This window comes from Mytilus trossulus, chromosome 12 (genome assembly GCF_036588685.1).
Source record: "Mytilus trossulus isolate FHL-02 chromosome 12, PNRI_Mtr1.1.1.hap1, whole genome shotgun sequence".
In the NCBI taxonomy this organism is placed as follows: Eukaryota; Metazoa; Mollusca; class Bivalvia; order Mytilida; family Mytilidae; genus Mytilus; species Mytilus trossulus.
Window position 1 is genome coordinate 7,708,952 of NC_086384.1, and position 13,859 is coordinate 7,722,810.

Here is a 13,859-nt window from a genome sequence, read left to right on the forward strand (position 1 = left end):
CTTGATTTTAATTCCTTCATCCGACCACGCGTAAAACATCTATAAAGACATTTCCACACCATGCTATGACACAGTTCAGCTTATTAATTTATTATATTTATTGACAGAAATCTATGTTTTCAACATCAAAGATGTTTTTTTCTGAAGCTTTCGATTTTACCCTTGTGAATTAAAATGATTTCACGATACATTAGCCAAGTCATTTGCAGAACTCGTTTGGTTCATGATCACTTAGTTACAAAAACGCAGTAGAGGAACAGCATGTTATAAAGCGCATTCATGACACGTAATGGTCACAAGTTTGAAACAGGAAGCGGCTTCAACACCGTACCGATCACCATGGCTTTTGTTTCGTATGCCCTTCAATATAAGAGACATGAGATTAGACAAAAATTGCGTAATGAAGTTAAAAAACTGTATTATTTATTAATTATTTTTATGATATTTTAAATACGTAGGAAATTGAATATGAGATTAAGTAAATATATTATTCTCAGTTGGTGACTCTGTTCGCCCATCCAAAGCATTATGCAAACACAATTCCCCACTCTCTACCTTTTAAGCGTCTACATCACCGCAGTCTGTAGCGTTTTCATTGTAGCCCGTCTCAGACATGTATGATGGCGAATAAATGATTTTTACAACACTAAATTATATCATACTATAGGATCGAAGCACACAAAAACTGGATTTTATTTCCTCCAAAGGAAATGATTATTTGAGTATTCTGCATTTTCTGTTTTCATATTTGTTTTACTTGGTCTAGAATTGACCAAAAAAGGTTTATACATAAGCATATGTACTAGCAGAATGGTGAGGTCCAATTTTGGCTCAATTTTGTAAAAGTCCTCAATTTGATATCTGGTTCCTGAATATAAAGATCTATGCATATATAACTTCACAGTGACATATCTGTTCATCCTTTTGTCAACAAAGTTACATCGTTGAAATCATCTAACATGTGAAAATGATAAGTTGTCCATAGAAAATGTGAGCACAAACTTGCCCCACAAAGATACATGTGTTTCCAGTGCAAAACATCAATACACATGCAGGGGTGGAACGACTTTCAGACAAATGACAAATAATTAAAAAGGCAAACTAACAAAAATACCGAACCCTAAGGAAAATTCAAAACGAAAAGTCCTTATCAAATGGCAAAATCAGAAGCTCAAACACATTGAACGAGTGAAGAACAACTGTCTTAATGTTGACTTGGAACAGGCATTTAATTCCTAAAATCAAATAATGTTAAATTTTAGACCCTTTAGACCTCAATGTGGACCAATCTGACAACAGGGCCCAAATATTAAAAATTTAGATGCAGCATATTGAAGAACCCCATATATTCAATTTTTGTTGAAATCAAACAAAGTTTAATTTTGGACCCCGATTTGGACCAACTTAAAAACTGGGCCAATGATAAAAAATCTAAGTACATGTTTAGATTCAGCATATCAAAGAACCCCAAGAATTCATTTTTTGTTAAAATCAAACAAAGTTTAATTTCGGACCCTTTGGACCTTAATGTAGACCAATTTGAAAATAGGACCAAAAATTAAGAATCTAAATACACGATTAGATTTGGCATATCAAAATACCCAGATAATTCATTTGTTGAAATCAAACAAAGTTTAATTTCGGACCCTTCGGACCTTAATGTAGACCAATTTGAAAATAGGACCAAAAATTAAGAATCTAAATACACGGTTAGTTTTGGCATATCAATTAAAGAACCCAGATAATTCATTTGTTTTCAATTTTTGCGGTCGCATAAAAATATAACAACAAGGAATACAGCAGTCAATATTGTGTTATGATCTTAATCACTATAAAATAAAACAAATGTTTCAACAAAGAAAGACAAAATGGCACAAAGAAAAATCACATAAACAACAAGAATGTGTCCACAGTACACGGATGCCCCACTCGCACTATCATTTTCTATGTTCAGTGAACCGTAAAATTGGGGTCAAAACTCTAATTTGGTATTTAAATTAGAAAGATCATATCATAGGGCACATGTATACTAAGTTTTAAGTTGATTGGATTTCAACTTCATCAAAAACTACCTAGACCAAAAACTTTAACCTGAAGCGGGACAGACGGACGAACGAACGAACAGACAGATGGACGGTCAACGAACGAACAGACAGACGGACGGACGAACGAACAGACGGACGAACGGAGGCACAGACCAGAAAACATAATGCCCCTCCACTATCGTAGGTGGGGCATAAAAATGAAAGACAAAAATACAAAAAAATACCAAAGCAAAATAACACATTGGCGGGATGTATAAATACTGAGCCACGCCAAAAGGATATTACCACAAAATGGACTAAACAATTAACAAAGACAAATAAAGGATATCTATATCACGTAAATTAAGATGATAAACAAAATAAAAACATATAATCTATAGTTCAACACCATCATGTATTATTTGTTCAGTTGATACGGACAGTTTGAATTTTATCTACCATATTGTGTGTGGATTACAAGTTAAAATTCCAGTGTACCGACAATTAGCATTGAGGACCCAACACCAGTATCTTAAAATTTTTTAGACAAAGTGCAAGTGATTTCCTTATTCACTAACCTCCGTAAACATAAAAATGAATAATGATGAACTTTTACTTATCTCGATAAAAAGACCTCAGCCCCGAGAATATAAAATTAGATTAATATATTATTCCTCGGTTGGTGACTATGTTCGCCCATCCAAAGCAATATGCTAAACCAACCCCTACGTTTTAAGCATCTGCATCACCGCAGTCTTAAGTGTTATCCAAGTAGCTTATGGAATTATCATTTTTTACCCTGGGAAGGTCGGGCTGCTCATTTTGCAATCAAACGTTAAAGTTTTCTTGACCTCCCTCATGAAATTTGTCTATAATTATTTGACGCCACCCCATCAAAACATTTAAAAAATTTGATACCCCCTTTATAAACCATGCTCTTTAAACATTAAAAAAAACCACCTATGTTATTTCACGGAAATATTGCAAGCATGAAATATTCTCAATGATTTGAGTCCAAAACCATATTTGAGGGAAACTGCCTTGAAATAGGGCTCTTCCATGAATTTTAATAGATAGAGCAGGTCAGTGCTTTATGAAACCTTTTCTTTTTTTTTTCGAATTTCCTTTATTGAACTATTTAAGTAATTTTGTTCCTACGTAACGCTACATACTATACGTTTAAAAATTTGTTTTTTTTAAACAGTAACAACACATTATTTACTAAGAGGAATCTATCAAATGTCCCTCTTTTGATCGCTGCATAAACTTAAATTTTACGCTAGGCATTTTAGAAACCTCTATTAAGTCGGTAAACTTTTAATATGGATGGTTTATGCTTTCAGCTTGAACAGTCCAAATACTCATTTATTGTGATATTTCATTCTTCATTGTTTATAAAATTTTATGTGTGATTTATAAGCCTAAAATTAAGCCCCAGTCCCAATAGACCACGATCTAAATTAAATTCAGATCGTGGTGAGTTCGCGGATTGAGCGGCATGTAAAAGTAAATTTGTGATGCTTTCACGATGCTACTACGTCCTTATAACGCTTCTAAAACGATCCCGCTACGATTATAACACGTTCTCATCGCGCTTATTCTGCGACCTTACTACGCTTATCAAGATCTTTCTACGCTCATCACGTTCTCATTACGACCATACCACGAGTTATCCGATTTGCAACACGATCTTACCACGCTTCTACTGTGATTATAGCACGTTCTTACCACGATTACACTACGTTCAAACCACGATCTTACTACGCTCTCAGCAATAACGTCAACATCGTGTTTGATATCAATACAGTGTCATTCCTTCAGTTCTATTTCTGATTAATACGTAGATTTCTCGAAAAAAATACAGTCGTGCCACCAAAATCTACTAGAACAAGTGGGTGTGGTGTTAGGTTGATGTAGAAGTAGATGGAGCTCTGATAGTAACGAATTTTGATCAAGTAGAGATGTCGGACCAACTAATCCGACCCAATTTTTCCATAGATATAAAGATTTGGTTTTGAAGTTTGGTTGTACCTGTAGAAAACGTATTTCAAACGGGATAGCACATCCTCATTTTTTCGGAAATGTTGTTAACCGTGCCCGGAGATTTAGAAATGATCCATGTAAACTTGTCGCTCCTTTAAATACCCTTATTCTAAAAGGTAACTTAATTCAAGAACTGAATATTGTTTTTATTGGTATAAATATTAATTGTGTTAAAATTTGCTAAATATTACTAGTATGTTATATATGTTCCGGACCATATGAGTATTTGGACCATACGCGTATGGTCGGACCATATGAGTATATACTCGTTTGGTTATAAAAGGGCCGGACCATATGAGTATTTGGACCATATAGGTATATTTTTCAATAATATGCATGAGAAAATTTTATAAAATAACAATGATTTCTACATGCAATTGTATTATTTACAATTCAAATAACATTAAATATTGATGTCAAAGTAAGATTCATCGCCTTATTGTATTCTTGCATGGATGCATAGGGTTACATTTACGTCCACACGGTACATAAATTTGTACTATAGCTTTTTCTTGGGTCCTGGGTCATTCCGATGTGTCTATGGTGATAAAACTCTAGATCTCCAATATATCGTAATATGACTGAAGTACATCATATCACCAGACAACTTTAAAAAATAAACTAGTGTCCTTGCTGATGAAGTCATTCATTTTTTTTTAAAACAAAACACGTATAAGTATTAAAAAAAATGAATATTGCACTGCTGATGCTAATTATATTAAGTTTCAAAAGTAAGCAATTTATAAGTCTTTATCCTGTAGACTTTTACGTCAGGTTAAAGTAAAACAGTTGACTTCTTGTGTAACAGTTCATTAAGATATTTTTGGAAGTTATCTTCACAGGTCGACATTTTGCCATTCACTCGTATTATCGGACCATAGATGAAATATCACGTTGTGATTGGTTAAACGCCGTCACGTGGTGACCCCCTATGAGACCGTAGGGGGTTAGTAGGTTTCACAGGGGGTTCATGACGCGTTAATGGCGACGTCATGTATTAATGTTGTTGTGTTTCGTTGTTTATTTTTCAACAAAACGACGCAGAAAAAGTCCAGCGTCCGATAAATTCGTTATACGGTTAACTACTGACCCCTTACGGATCCATATAGGGTGAATAAAATCCATAGGGGACTCGGCCTCCGGCCTCACCCCCTATGAATTTTACTAACCCTCTATGGATCCGTATGGGGTCAGTAGCGAACCATATAACTTATAATAACATATCGGTATAAATGAAAAAAATGTGTTTACTATAGTTTTGACTAGTGCTGAAATTTACTGTGTGAAACTGCTTTTTTTATTTTGTTATTCTTGTTATAACTTATTGATGAAAAAATGACCTTTGGTAGTGTTTTTTTGATGACGTGACAACTAGAAGGGTTATATAAAAAGGTAAGCATACATGTACCTGTTAATTACCACGACCATACGCGTACGGTCCGACCATACGCGTATGATCGGACCATATGAGTATATATCCATATGGTCATGACCATAAGCGTATGGTCCAAATACTCATATGGTCCGGAACATAATACATATTCATGGATCTACAATCTGTCGATACGTGTAACTTGGCATTGCACAAGGTCATGTTTTTGTCTAGCTGTTTATGACGTCTTTACACTAAATCAATTGGATGTTGGATATGTACGGATTTATGGTTTAGTCTTAGATGCATGATTTTTTTTATTAGTTGTTAGTGGCTTTGAACTAGCTGTCAGATAACTGCGAGTACTCTCAGATCTGTTCATTGTGTCTTTTTGTGTCGGGATGTATAAGTACCCGGCCACGTCCACTTGTATTTTTGACCATCTGACGAGTTTAGCATTTCTCAACTGATTTTTATAGTTCGATCTTATGTTGTACTGTTATACCACTGTCTCAGGTTAGGGGAGCGTTGGGATCCCGCTAACATGTCTCCGCCACATTATTTATGTATGTGCCTGTCCCAAGTCAGGAGCCTGTAATTCAGTGGTTGTCGTTTGTTTATGTGTTACATATTGGTTTTCGTTCATTTTTTTCAACATAAATAAGGCCGTTAGTTTTCTCGTTTGAATTGTTTTACATTGTCTTATCGGGACCTTTTATAGCTGACTATGCGGTATGCGCTTTGCTCATTGAAGGCCGTACGGTAAACAATAGTGGTTAATGTCTGTGTCATTTTTGGTCTTTTGTGGATAGTTGTCTCATTGGCAATCATACCATTGGGGACGATAAATGGCTGACCCGTGTTAAGAGAGAGCCATATCTCTTGCACGTTAAAGACACCCTTGTAGATTTCGAAAAAGAGTAGGCTAATGCCGCTACAAGGCAGCACTCGCACCCGCAAAGTGGAAAGGGATTAATATAAGTTGCAAAACTTGTTTCCCAATCCACTCTAAATAAATAAATATGTTTAAACTAATCATACCACATCTTCTTTTTTTATAAATTACAACCTATTGCTGGTCCATAAAGCTGAAATGACGATATTTTAGTGAACGATAGCAGATATGAAACAGATGTGTCAATAGATATAGGAAGATGTGGTATGAGTGCCAATGAGACAACTCTCAATCCAAGTAACAATTTTTAAAAGTAACAATTATAGGTCAAGATACGGCCTTCAACACGGAGCCTTCACTTACACCGAACAGCAAGATATAAAAGGCCCCAAAAATTACTAGTGTAAAACCATTCAAACGGGAAAACCAACGGTCTAATCTATATGAAATCAAGAAGCATGGTTGGGCTGTTAGAGAAAATGGACAAGAAGTCCCAATTACATACAGACAAACAAAACCTGGAAACCTGAGAACGTGATGATCGTAGTAAGGTCGTAATAACGTCGCAATGAGATCGTAGCATAGTTTCTCCGAATAAAATCACGCTTTCGCTACGCTCTCACTACGATCATTGTGCTTCAACGGCTGTGGGTAAGTTACCCACAACCAAAGATGGCGCCGCCTGACTTCGGTTAGGAAGTTTACTCCTATACAATTACAATACCATTAATAGAAACAATGTACAAAAGAAATGTTCAATAATTAAAATGTTATATCAATCTTTTAGGGAAACTCTGCAATGTAAAAAGAGATTAAATACTATAAAACAAACGATTACAGCACGATTTTCCAAAACACTTATGATGTCCGTAACTTCAAAACAACTTGTCCGTAACTTTTTTCATTCTACCGATAGGGATGTCCGTAACTTTAGCATGATGTCCGTCACTTTCAAAGAACCTTTATTCGTGGATGTAATTATTACAGGAAATGATAAATAACAAAAATACCGAACTCCTAGGAATATTCAAAAAGGGAAGTCCTTTATCGAATGGCAAAGCCAAAAGCTCAATTTAACCCACCAAAAGAAGGGAAAAGAACGTTCATATTCCTGACTTGGTACAGGCATTACAAAGTAAAATTACAAAACACTGAACTCTGAAAAAAAAAAATCAAAAAGGAAAGTCCCTTATTAAATGGACAAATCCAAAGATCAAATCCCTCAAACGAATGTATAGCAACTGCCATATTCCTGACTTAGTATAGGCATTTTCTTATATAGAAAATGGTACGGCAAAATTAATGTATCTTACATTCTTCTGGCTTTATAGATCGTTAACTGCTTAAGTTTTAAATGAAAAATCCGGACATGCAGGTTATAAATCTCACCATTTCCAACTGTAGAAATAACTAAAGGCTTTAAAACCATGCACTAATAGTGAACATATGAAAATCACCTTTATGAGTACAGGTTTGGATGTCATTCCTTATAGCAGAAATACATAGATGAATCAGTCCAAACCTCTAAAGAAGATATTATGTATGATTTGATACCCGATCCTATTGAATCCTTGAGGTCAATGAAACTTTTAGAAGATTTTAAATCGACCTTTATTGCTATAATAAACTGACACCTGTTCAACAATAAACTTTAAGCCTTCCATCTCCTCTTAGATATTGTCATTTTTTTCACAGTCAACCACACTAGATATAGAGTGGGGTGCCCATATTCGCCGTTTTATGATTTTGAGGTGCAAAAACTTCAAAGGATGGCTTAAATGGAAGAAATATGCCAGTAAATTATATTTTGATAACTAATATGATTATTTTTTAAACTGAGACCAAATTTCGGCACTAACTGCAATTGACCGAAAAATGGACAACGATTTTCGGCCAATTTCCTGAATGAAAAACACGATTTCAAAGAAGTGTTTCTTAGTAATTCTTTGACTGATTGCCCAAAATTTCACAGTTTTTTAAAACATTAAAATGTCTGCTTTTCATCAATAATGAAATGGGTTTGATAAACATTGTTAAAGCTGCAGTTATTTGGTTTTAAATATATGTGTAAAAACGGCGTATATGTGTCCCCCTTTGACAAAAAATCAGCAAATTTCAAACTCCCTTTAATCAAACTTCTCAGATGATTTTTTTCAAACAAACACGTTTTCAAGGTAAGAAATGTTTTGCATTTGAAGTAATATTCATATAGAAATATCAGTTCACTTCAAAAACATAATGACTTGAACATAAACTGCAGAAATATGAAAAGATATGGCGAAAATGAGCACCTCACTCTACTTGTTTTGCTAACAATTCAGAAATTATATAAAGGAAAGGGTATCATTTTTTTTCTTCGGCTACAAAGGCAAAGGAGTCATCTGAACAATCTAAAAAACTAAAAGAATTTAAGATAAATTTCGCCGTACCGTCAGATCCCGTTTACGGGAATAATTTTTTTTAAATCAACGGAAAATTCGTGAAACTCTTGGTTGCTTTTTTTTTTTTTTATAGCTGTGGTCTTTCTTCTCTTGTTTAGTTTGAAGCATATCGTTATTGTACATATCTATGTAATAATTAAGGGGTTTGATAGTGTTTATTGTCCTTAAACTGTTGAAATTGTTAATCTTACAATTTTGAAAAACAAGTTACCCACATCCGAAAATAAAGTTACGGACAGTCTGATTATTTTTGACTAATAAGTTACGGACATCTTATGCATTTTTTAAAAGTTGGCCTTGCGCTAAAGTGTAATAAAAATTAACACATTTTTAGTGATGGTGAGGGATTTCTTTATTCAATAGTCCTATCAATCTTTACATCGATCACGTAGAACGTTCTAAAAAGTAGATTTCGTATCAACTATTATTTCAGCGAGTTTATAGTCCGCCATCTTGGGCTGTGGGTAACTTTAGTTACCCACGGCCGTTTAAGCACAGTGACGATGGAACAGCGACCTTTGCGATCTTACTACGATATTCGTGCGCTCTCACTACGCTTCTACTACGACCTGATTTCGCAACGACCGCACCACGATTGTTTTGTACATTTTCAAAGTTTGCCACGCTCATCAAGATTTTTACGACCTCACTACGACCGTGATACGACCTTACTGCGATCTTCACGATCGTACTACGATCATCAAAATTTGCATTTTTTTCACAGATCGTAGTGCGATCGTGGCCTAGTGGGACTGGGATATTACAAAATGGAATAAATGGACCCAAAGGGATCTTATAACGCATATCCAGAAATCAACGCCACTTTGATTATTTGAATAGTATACTAAAGAAATCGGACACGGGTCACGGAAATTACATAAAAATGATAGGGAATTTTGAGAAAATGTCAGTCTTAATTTAATTTTAAGTGATAGACAGGTTGCCGGGGCAGAAAATGAATATACACAACAATATACACCATTTAAACGAAACATAATGACTGTTGTTGCAAAAATACAGGTTCCTTAGCTATTTTAAAAATCGAAGCGAGAGGCCTTTAACATTGCAGTGTAAAATACATGCTAAAATGGCTGAAACGTCAAATTTGCAAACTTCGTGTTGAAAATTGGCTTACAAGGTCTTTACAAAAACAGGTTGCCGGGGTGAAATTTAAAACTTCAATTTCCAAAGAATAAGCAAGTCCAAACCTTGTATGTGTAGTCGTTAAACTCTAGGTTCCCACGTAAAATTAAAATGTCAGTATTTCAAGAAGAATAAACTCACGAAAGCACGGAAAATTCAATAAATAGACCACTTTCGAGTTCATCCGTCACCAGCAAAAACTCGTCAATTATGCACGCCTTTATGACGTCATTTACCAGATAGAGGGGGTCACCTGCACTATTTACGTTCATCAAGCGTCTTAGTGATCTTCTTTGTGCAGGATAAACTAGAAAAAATGGTTGCTCTGTAGGTACTTACTGACAATTCCCTGATGACAGCAGTGTTGATTGTCAATTTTGAGAATTCAATTTGCCGAATAATTCGTATAATATAGAATTATAGTTTTCCAACCACTCGCTCAACATTGGAAGGGAAGTGACGACGCCCCTAAACGCACAAATGACGTTGATAAAGGCGCGTATAATTGAAGAGTTTTTTCCGGTGACGGATGAACTCGAAAGTGGTATAATTCATTGTTTTGATTTTGACCGCCTGCCAACTTTACGGAAATATCAAAATGATTGTAAATAAGGACTCTGAGACGGGCATCTTATAATATCCATGTTTTAAAGATTTTAATGATATCAAGCTTATCAAGCCAGTCCAGTTCAAACTACTATCACGTGGTACAATTCTCATTTACATATTATGAATATTAATTTCAAAACCACTACTAATTTCTGGCTATGGAAAACAACAAGGTACATGAGCGGTGTTTGTCATCTCAGAATCATCTTTTGTATCAATATTCAACTTTTTCGAATATTTGGACCATTTATCGGAGAATGTATTGCTCTACACTGTATTCTTTTATGATGCAGCGTGATATGAATTTTTTGACAACTTGTGAATTTTGCACAAATCGCTACAGAGATTTCATTTCAATTCATACAAAAATTGCACTTATGCTTGTTAATGTAGATCAATTAAAGTTGAGTGAAATATAACAAGTGGATTATTCGGGTTATGAAGCATCTATGCATTTTGATTGGGACAAAATGACACAAAATGGCAGCTTCCTACATCACCAAAGTTATGAGATATCTTACTTAATTGCATATGAATGGTGGTAAAATATATTTCAATTTGACTGTTGTAATGTTCTTCTAGACATTTTGTCTCTGACTACTGTATCATGTGCAAAAAAATATTGATACCCCCACTTTGAAGTTATAAAAAAATTTGAATCCTCTTAACTTGATCCCCCTCCATTTTGACCCCTTCCCCCTTTTTTTCGTAGATAAAAAAATGTTACGGAAACAAGAAGTTTATATCGTGCTATAGGATCGGAGCATAAAAAACAAGATTTTTTTTTTTTTATCTCCAATGGTATAATCATTGGGGTTTTCTGCTTTCATATTTTACGTTAAAAATAGAGGGAAAAAAGCGAACAAAATTTTTTCAATCATTGACATTGTGAATGGTGGCAAAAGGGAAGCAACTCCAAAAATTCTAAATTTACTGGTTTGTTTACATGAGAACGTCATTGAACATCTACATGATCTAGGACAGTATGTTCAGAAAACTTAGCACTAATGATGACAGACCCGAGTTTACGTCATTGATGTCCAGGTAAAACACCTTTATTCATTTAAATATAAGCGAATATCTAAGTCAAGTGATATAAAAGTTAAGGAAGACCGGTATGTCAATGAGTGTATTTGTTAGTATAATCCCTAGTTAGGCTATAGTAGTCCCACGGGTCTACCTGTCATGTACTCGATTTTGTGTCATACGAAACTGGTTAAGTCCAAACTATACTCGAAACTCAAGTTTGATAAACCACAGTGCATATGTAATAAACCTCTCATAGATCCCAAATAAATTTTAATAAAGGGGGAGGGGACTGTGAGGCTCTATCACAACTAGTATAGCAAGTAAGTATAGCTGTAACGTGTCCAAATTTGTACCTGCAAAGAAATGAACGTTAAAAACAAATTCATGCTGGTTAGGAGCATCCACTTCTATCGACACGGAGTTGTAGAGTTAACATTACGAACATGACGAGACGCTGCTTATATTTCTGTGAATCATGAAACATGAGTGAAGGGTAGTCAAAGGAAAGTCTCCCTGTGTTACCAAAATTATTGGTCTTTAGTTATACATAATTTACATTTAGATTTAGTGGTCACCTCATGAAGACTTGCTTGTGCTTTACAGTGGCGGGTCCAGGGGTTTGGAACCCCTTTTTTGGACGATCAATGCATTTGAATGGGGACATATAGTTGGACCACAACCCCGCCCCCTTTTTGTCCTGGGTTGGGAACTTCTCTTTGAAATGGTTCTTGGTTTTCAAGCTTTTCTCTCGGCGTACACTTGATCAATTATCGAACCTCAACTGGCTCACTATTCTGAAGCTTTTTTATTCAGTACTTGACTCTAATAATATCTATAAAGTCGTAACTCATCGAGTTACTCAGTAAAACGTCTGAGGTTTTTAGTGATTCGTTCACAAAATTATCATAAACTAAATATGATTTACACTACACAAAGATAGTGATATACTAGTTGTGTTTTATATTGAATGCACTGAGTCATTTATTTATTTTTATTCAGAATTTTTTTCATTTCAGCTTATGCGATGCTGTCTCCAGCAACGATGAAGAAGCAGTTCGTGATATTTTATACAACCAAGAGGGCAACAACGATGTTATTATGCTAGTCTATGCCTCAGCTGTTCAAAATGGTAACCCGGATATTGTCCGACATTTTATCGAAAGTGGACATGTCCAGGTCAACGATCTGGATTTGATGTTTGGCGAGACAGCTCTTATGCATGCAGTTAGATGTGGTCGTTTATCTGTCGTCAACTATCTTCTCCAGATTGAAGCAGATATTAACTTTAAAAGTAGTCAAAATGGAGTCACGGCTCTCCATGTGTGTGTGAGTGGACCAGAAAGACCACAAAATAACTGGGAAATTCTCAATTGTCTTCTTGAAAATACCAAAATAGACTTAGAGGCTAGAAATAACGATGGCCAGACTCCTCTAATCATTGCCTCTAACCAAGCCAAAGTGGAGGAAGTTAAACGATTACTTGAGGGAGGGTGTGATATGTACGCGATACACCACAGACAGGGACAGATAGCCGCACATTTCTGTATGTCCTCAAGATATTTCTCAGCATTTTCCGTCGTAGTTGACTGTTTCCGTTTATTTTTAGAAAATAGAATAGACCCCGACTTCCGAGACACATATGATATTCCATTTATTGGCTATGCAATAAACACAGGGATTTACAAAATATTGTGCCTACTTATTTACTCCAACTGTGATATACATATTTTATACAAAGATAAGTCAGAAACGAGTTTTCCACCATTCGTTCATGCTTGTCAACGAAAACAAAAGCGGATTATCGAAACTTTATTTGCCGCTGGATGTGATGTAGATAAATGGCGCGACATTGTATGTGCTGACCTTGATCAGTTGAACTTGTCTGATATTGGGAAATCCCCCAGAACTTTGAAACAGTTATGTCGAATTATCATACGTAGACAAATTGGACATTACCCTCATTTATTTATAGATCAATTAGGTCTTCCGAAAACTGTTTCTAACTACATTTTATTGAAAGATGTTATTGATGTTGAATTATCATAAAAAGTTCTTTTAAATTAAAATATGCATTTTTTATGTCATAGTCGTGATATAATTAAAACGATGGACAAAATGCTAAAGCAGTTTAGTAGTCTTCGACATGAATCAATTTAAAAAGGCTAAATATACCAGAGGAACATCACAACTCATCATTCGAAAATAAACTGACAACGCGATGTCAAAATAAAAAAAAGACAAACACATACACAAACAATAGTACATGTTCACAAAACACAACATAGAAAATAAAAACTGAGCAA

General features: G+C 35.1%; 1 protein-coding gene across 1 annotated transcript; it reads left to right on the forward strand.

Moving 5' to 3' along the window:
- The first annotated feature begins 11,480 nt into the window (after nucleotides 1–11,480).
- On the forward strand, nucleotides 11,481–13,635 carry LOC134692852 (POTE ankyrin domain family member B-like). The gene is made up of 2 exons (XM_063553460.1): nucleotides 11,481–11,571; nucleotides 12,573–13,635. Exons 1-2 carry the CDS (start codon nucleotides 11,513–11,515, stop codon nucleotides 13,600–13,602), a joined length of 1,089 nt encoding a protein of 362 aa, XP_063409530.1. The 5' UTR covers nucleotides 11,481–11,512; the 3' UTR covers nucleotides 13,603–13,635.
- Nucleotides 13,636–13,859: the final 224 nt, after the last annotated feature.

Coding starts and splice junctions, on each gene's coding strand:
- LOC134692852 (XM_063553460.1), top strand. CDS start 11,513: ATGTTCAGAAAACTTAGCACTAATGATGACAGACCCGAGTTTACGTCA. Junction 11,572..12,572: donor TTTACGTCATTGATGTCCAG/GTAAAACACCTT, acceptor TTTTCATTTCAG/CTTATGCGATGCTGTCTCCA.